The sequence below is a fragment of the Nicotiana sylvestris genome, chromosome 3 (genome assembly GCF_000393655.2).
Source record: "Nicotiana sylvestris chromosome 3, ASM39365v2, whole genome shotgun sequence".
NCBI classification, from domain to species: domain Eukaryota; kingdom Viridiplantae; phylum Streptophyta; class Magnoliopsida; order Solanales; family Solanaceae; genus Nicotiana; species Nicotiana sylvestris.
In genome coordinates this window covers 79,114,083-79,121,488 of record NC_091059.1, presented here as the reverse complement: position 1 = coordinate 79,121,488, position 7,406 = coordinate 79,114,083, and the positions used below count along the sequence as shown (strand labels likewise).

The window sequence follows — 7,406 nt, the reverse complement described above, 5'->3', positions numbered from 1 at the left end:
TTGATGATTGAGTGAGGCCGAGAGCTGATTATGAGTTACATTTATGGGATCGGGCTGCATGCCGCAACATGATTTTATTGATTTATGCTATGATTGGCTTGTTATAGCGCTTGGGCCGTAGGATCCCCTCCGCAGTGGCACATCCACAGTGGGCACGGATGATATTATTGAGGGATGGATTTTCCTGGACATGAATTTGTCCGAAGTATTTGATATCTGGAGATGGATTTCTCCACAGGGTTGGATTGCCCTTTTTCCTCGGTACTAGGTGACTTCTAGTCAGAGTTGTATATGTTCCGGGATGGATTTTTCTGGGTTGCATGGGCCATATACAGTACCGAGTGGTTGAGCATTTATATATTATTGAGGGATGGATTTCCCTGGACATGGATTTGTCCGAAGTACTTGATACCTGGAGATGGATTTTTCCACAGGATTGGATTGCCCTTCTTCCTCGGTACTGTGTGACTTATAGTCAGTGTTGTATATGTTCCGGGATGAATTTTCCTGGGCCGTATGGTCCATATACAGTACCAAGTAGTTGAGTATGATGAATGAAAAGTGTGATACAGTGAGGTTGAGTACTCTAAGAGTGTGAATACATGATTCAGTTATGAGATACATGAGATTGGCATGCATATATGGCATACATGTATAGAGACGCAGTTCCCTCATGATGTACGGTATCATATCATTCGTAACTTTTTACAGACATTGATATATAGGCATAGAGTGGTATTTCACACTTGCTATTTGGAAGGAAATGAAACATTTTTTATTTATTGTGGAAAGGATTTTTCAGAAAAACTACAAGTTTCAAACTATCTCGCAATTTTTCGATGATTTCGATAAAGGATTTGGGTTTTCACTGATATTCTTGAAAAGCGAAACTATTTTCGGAAAACTGTGCAAAACCTGAACATTTTTATCTCTGAAATGATTTCCTTGTTTATATGCTCTACGTTGTATGAACTGTTGTTGGTTATTTGTGTTGGACCTGACCTATGTTCTAGCTCGTCACTGCTTCCAATCTGAGGTTAGGTTTGTTACTTTTTGAGTACATGGGGTCGGTTGTACTCATACTGCACTTCCTGCACATTGCGTGCAGATCCCAGATGTCGATGTTGCTGTGTTCGATGGTTGCTGGATTTGAAGGCGTACATGCGTTCCTGCTGTAGCTGCCTCTTGTTCACGGTAGCCTTAGATTATAAAACTCTATTTATGTACTGTTCAAACAGAATATGTATTATTTTCATGTCAGCTTTGTAGACTCTATTCTTAGAAGCTCATGATTTGTACTACCAGTCTTTGGGGAATGTAATAGATCCGGATAATTTATTTTGTTTAATTGACTTATTAGCATTATTGAAATTGGATAGTTATTAGTTGGCTTACATAGCGGGTTGGATTTAGTGTCATCGACTAGTGAATTTTAGGTCGTGATATTTTTTCTCCACAACAAGAATAATCTCACGTAGCAATTATACAATTGGATTTCAAACAGGTTATTCCTCTAGGGAATAATCGAAACTCGAAACTGTTATTTGGATATGTAGTTGAAGATGAAGTTAAGAACAATTGCTAGTTAAGTTGTGATTATTGATGTGTCCACATCCCTTCATGGAGTGGGGTCCCATGATTGCTTAGGGGTCGTTTGGTTGAAATACGATTTATACCGGTATAGGTTATGCCGGTATAAGTTATATTGAGATAAGTTATGCTGGGATTAATTATGCTGGAATTGTTATTTATTCATTGTTTGGTATGTTATATTAAGAATGACAATTGCATAGTTTCTAAGAAGAAGGTATAAGTTATACCGATGCTAATTACCCCACCTTCTATAAGGTATAAGTTATCCCGGTGTTAAAATTAACACCGGGATAACTTATACCTGATTTGCTAAACAAACAGAGTATTAAGATGGTATTAAATTTTTATACCACCCTTATACCTTCTTATACCTCATACCAAACGACCCCTTACTTTAAAATATATATATAAATTGAGTAACTACTTTGGCAAGAAACTAGAAATCTTATCGATCCTCCTAAATTGGAAAATTCGAGGCATGCCGGAGGGAAAGTGTGGAAACACTATGGATCCTCCTAAATTGGGAGGAATTTTAAATAAAAAAATATAAAAAAAAATCATTCGTTCATTGTTTTTCATACAGAGATTGAACTCTCAATCTACTTGGACAAGAAACTAGAAATCCTTATCATCCTACTTATCATCCAGCAGTAGGATGATAAGCAAATTGGCCTCTCAAGAACTTCAGTTGCAAACTTGGAGGCAGCAGAGAACAATGGCACCTCCGAATGCCTGCCCACCATTCTGCCTGTAAACAACCAGAACATGCTATATAAGCCAGAAAAAGATAATAATCCTCATCTTGAGATTGAAGCAAGAGGGTCATAATTCACTTCCAGATTCTCGGATTTGAGATTGAATTTCCACGATCAGAACCAGAAAGGTCAGCGCCTTCATTAGGTGTTGATAGGTGATACTTATTTGTGACTATCTTCAGGGAGATTTGAAGGACAAGGCAACTCCGGCCTGACATTTGCTATAAGTTTGCCCAGATCCAACTCCAGTTTCTTCATAGAAGAATTCATTCTATAGAGTTGGTCCTTGATATTAGCTTGTACCACTGCAGGTGAAAGCAAGTCTGGCTTTTCAAGAACTTTAACAGCAGAGTTGGCAGCAACGTCAATCTAACAACAGACACAAAAACGAAAATGAGCAAAGATATTTTGCAGCAGAAAAATGTCAAAATTGTTTTGAAATGAAATTTGGAACATTATCAAAATTACTAACTTTCACAAAGGCTGAATAAGAACTATGACATGACTTTGGGTGCCATTGTTAGAACAAGCTTACAACAGTGGAGAAAAAAATATAATAGCAGCTAAAAGAGTTAACCGGAACAATTAATCTTCCGCAATCTGTGCCTTGTAGGACCGTGATCCAGATTGGGCAGATATCACACGGGGCATAAACAGAAAGTGCTATAGGAGAGGGCCAGACAAAATATCATCATTGTGGCATTTGGTTAACTATTCAGGCAGCTCCAGATATCACTATCATTCTTTTGTTGAGAAAAGTAAGCAACAGAATTGAAAAGCTGAGGAGAAAAGCTATGGAGTACTATATTTGTGCTGGATTTTCTTAACTTTATTAATTAATAAACTGAAACAAACATGTCTTTATATAGGCATACAAATACACAGACCACTAAGCCACTAAACTGACCACTACTACCACTAATAAAGCAACAACTATCCACTACTAGTAAACCATAAAACTATACCATAACTACTACTGACAAATCCAAGAATATAGGACACTACTAACAAACTTAAATTTGACCAAGACCTACTTTGAATCATTCGTCAATATCTTTTGCTTATTTCATGAAATTGAAAGAAAACAACCTCGTCTATTTGCCCACCAAGTCCAAAGCTAGAGGTAAAATGGAAATGATTTTCCCATGCTCTCAACTTTCCCTATATTTCTGAATGTAGTTCCATAATTGGTAGCGGCCACAACCAAAATTATCGCATGCCCTAGCCGCTGGAACCGATCTAAAACTGGTCATCACATTGAATGTCTGACTAATTCCAAATCAGTCTAGCAAACAGATGACCTCACACACGGAAGAGACATAAAGGTGACTAATCACTCCAAAGAGATCCCTTTGAAACCTTTCTCTATGCACCAACCTCCTTCCCCAATTCCCAATTGAAGTTCACTATTCATTTCTTTCTTTTATATCAGGTAAACCCCCAACCCCCAAATCCCCCCAACCTAGAAGCCCAATCGTGGCCATTTCCTTGTTCCATTGGTGACTCGTACCCCACCCCTAATGGTTGGAAGCGGAGGGTTCTTACCTATCCCTCACTTTTCAAGTTCCTCATTCATTTCTAGTCCACCTACTTTCCTGCAACAGAGATCTTTATACCTAAAGCATCATAAGTTGCACATTACATTTTCTCATAGGCTAAACTTTTAAAAATAATTATTTACAATATACCTACTTTTGAGTCCAATTACATTTTGTGATAAAGAGTAATAATTCTGTCAGTGTGGTGGAAAAATTCCTGGTAAAGAGTGCACTTACATTAAAACGCTACAAAGTTTTAGACCTTCCATGAGACTACTATACGGAATAAACACCATAATTACATCATCAGTTTTCACTTTTTTTTTTTTTGTTTCTTTTGGATAATTCCAAATCATTTCATTTTGCACTACACCAGAACGCTGTCAACTTTAAAACATTACAATAAGTATGCAATTTAAATATCAAAAAAAAGAATCCAATACAAATATCTTAACAACTCCACATTAGTAAAACAGGAAACAAGACCATGCTTAGGGGCTAAACTTTCAAATTATTAAAAAGATATCCTATCCCACTTTTGAGTCCATTCACCTTCACATACCATAATTCTTTTGTCCTTTATTAACTCCATACCTATCCAGAATTGATGGCCGAATTGGATGAAGCCATGAAGGGATCAACAAACTTTCTAGTATTCCCAACTAGAAGAGCAATAAGCGAGAAATTTGAAATTGTACTCGCTTTCTATTAACACACACAAGAAGCAAACCTTTAGAATGAAATGATGATACAAGTATTTCTTTTTCCAATAATTACATAAGCTAACATATGAACAATGTCCTTGTAATGAAAGGGTAAGGATGTGGTAATTAATACACCTGACCTCCGTACACTTCTTTACGGGGAGCCAAATGCTTTCACATTTTCATATAACATTTACAGTACTTTAGAAATAGAATTCAGTCCAATTATAGTTTAATGCAAAAGAATTTGGAGAAAAAAGTAATGAGAAAAGAAAACAATAAGAAAAAAAAAGAATTATGAGATAGCATCATAGCAGCAAGCCTATTACTACAAAAAGCTAGGTTCTTCTGGAAAATAACAGGCATAACCTTGCCTTATCTAGTTATCTTTCATGGAAATGCACCAATTTCCTTTCTCTATCTCGACCAATTGGGTGTTTCTCAAATATAGAAAAGGAAATATCACGAGTAAAATAAGAAAAACCGCAAGAAGAAAAGGCAAAAAGGGAGTTAATTGATGAATCTAGAAGGCAAAAATGTGAGTAAGAAATACAAATTCCAGAGGCAAATTTCATTTGCCTCTAAGTACATATTATGAAGGCAAAGAAAGGGCAGCAAATGTGTGCCTTTTCTTTGAGTGTCCTATTGTAAAGATTCATCTATTGGTTGTTGGTCAGTAATGTGTTTCTATATAGGAATTTGCTCTTAACAGTTGAATAGATCTGTTTAAAGCTGCAACACTTGGGGGCTTTGTTATTTCTTTTGGATATTTATAAAAAGTTATACACACCCAATTGTTTTTTTTATCAATTATACAACCCCCCCCCCAAAAAAAAACACGCCCAAATGATATCCCCCAGCATCTAACATGCGCTAGTGAGCTCTACTTGTAACAAAAGATGAGCTTGACATCTCTAAAATTAATAAATTGTGCTATATCTACCCAACTGAGCTCGTCACCTCTTCACTCGTTAAAAGTAGGAACTATCAAGAACAATAACCGTTTTTATGAAAGCTCTAAGAGTTACATAATAGGTACTCAAGTTCTTTGGCATTTTACAATCTAAACACATAATAACAACAGTCTTCTCTTATTGTTTTATGCAATGCTCAAAGTGAAGTCGAGCCCTCGATATCTGTTCTCCTATGTCCTAAATCTATGTGAGTACAAACTTACCGAATAAACTTTAGAATTGATTAGATCATCTATACAGATCTTGTAGCACTCAAAATTATTAGTTAGCGTGAATAATCACCAGAATACTCAGACAAACTAGACAAAGATACAAATACTTCTGTTATTCGGTCAAAATTCAACTGCGATATAAAGTGAAGTGCAACAGAAGATTGAATTTAGCAAGATCAATCCACCGCCCCTTGGGAAAACATTACTTAAAAGGATAATTTGACTAAATCGCCCTTATTTAATCTTAGATCTCAATTTATTGCTATTCTTGCTTTCACTATATTAGTCTCTCACCACATTTATTAGAGTGAGGGTAAAGGTGGAAACAATTAATTAGTTCTTTCTTGATTTTCTAAAATGACAAGTATTTTAGAATAACTAGTTTTAGCAAACACAACAACAACAACAACAACAACAACGACCCAGTGAAATCCCACTAGTGGGGTCTGGGCAGGGTAATGTGTAGGCAGACCTTACTCATACCCTAAGGGGCAGAGAGGCTGTTTTTGAAAGACCCTCGGCTCAAGAAGACGAAAAGGGTAACTAGTTTTAGTAAACATGACAACTAAATGGGACTGGAGGAATATTTGGAATCTGCAAAATAATTATAAGGAAAAGGGATGCAGAAAGATGAAACTGATTTGGATATTTTCAAAAAGCAATTATCAGGTAATGGATCAGTTTCCTCCATATAATTAAAAAGAATGATTTTTTCAACAGTAACCAATTAGGGAGTCTAATAATAAACTTGAGGTTAATCAGAGCACTGATTATATCAGGGTATAAAATTTAATTCAAACAGACCCTTTAGACTACTGAGAACACATACTTTTTTTCCTTTTACAAATTACTGAGAATAAAACAGAAACATGTAAAAAAGAAGAAATCTTGTTTATATACCGTTTGGCTAGCCATCTTCAGGAAAGCTTTACCAAGTGGCACAATGCAGAACCTAGAAAAGGACCAATTTCATGTTCAGCACAAAATACAAAAAACTTTTATTCAAGAAAAAATAAAAATAAAACTCACATTCCTCTTCCACCAGCTAAGGCCTCTTCTGCTGGGTCTTTCCACTCATCAAACCTGCCCGATAACCAATAACCCAAATGAAGATTTTCCATTCTTATGCATATAAAATATCCGAATTCTTACTAACCCAAAAAAAAAAAAAAAAAAAAAGAGAATAGACTTACACCCAACCATAGCGCCGGTCAAATAGGAGGCGTTTGCACGGGCGTTTTTGGGCGTTTGTGTTTGGAGTTTCCATAGTCGTTATATGGTTCGCTAAGAGCTAAAGGCTGTTACTATTTGATGAGTTGTTTTGAGATGATTATATCTAGGAATAAAGTCTTTAATGACCCCCTTAACTTAATATTTTAACATACGGCCCATAAATGTTTCTGTTATTTCAGTTAAGCCCATTGACCTTGACTTCCTAAGTTAGCTGGTTGTGGCCAAGCTTCTACTAAATCAAAAGTACTTTTTTTTCAAAGCTGAAGTGTTACTGTCATTGTTGTTGTTATACGTATTGTGGTGATGCACGAGTTTTCTGTTGTGCTGTAACTGTTGTTTCTGTTGGTTGCGCTGCGTATTTACTTTGGGACTACGGAACGGTATTTTGGGAGATCCC

The 7,406-nt window shown here is 36.2% G+C and overlaps 1 protein-coding gene across 1 annotated transcript; it reads right to left on the bottom strand.

Annotated features, from left to right (window-relative positions):
- Nucleotides 1-2,086: 2,086 nt before the first annotated feature.
- LOC104226284 (uncharacterized) lies at nt 2,087-7,081 on the bottom strand. The gene is made up of 4 exons (XM_009778235.2): nt 6,970-7,081; nt 6,806-6,859; nt 6,677-6,728; nt 2,087-2,717 (listed from the first exon to the last, which is right to left on the bottom strand). Exons 1-4 carry the CDS (start codon nt 7,041-7,043, stop codon nt 2,511-2,513), a joined length of 387 nt encoding a protein of 128 aa, XP_009776537.1. The 5' UTR covers nt 7,044-7,081; the 3' UTR covers nt 2,087-2,510.
- Between the last annotated feature and the right edge of the window lie 325 nt (nt 7,082-7,406).

Excerpts from the sequence above, each read along its gene's own strand:
- LOC104226284 (XM_009778235.2), bottom strand. The coding sequence starts at position 7,043 with ATGGAAACTCCAAACACAAACGCCCAAAAACGCCCGTGCAAACGCCTC. Across the intron at positions 6,860-6,969 it reads GACCGGCGCTATGGTTGGGT|GTTTGATGAGTGGAAAGACC; the intron begins GTAAGTCTATTC and ends GTTATCGGGCAG. Across the intron at positions 6,729-6,805 it reads TTAGCTGGTGGAAGAGGAAT|GTTCTGCATTGTGCCACTTG; the intron begins GTGAGTTTTATT and ends GTCCTTTTCTAG.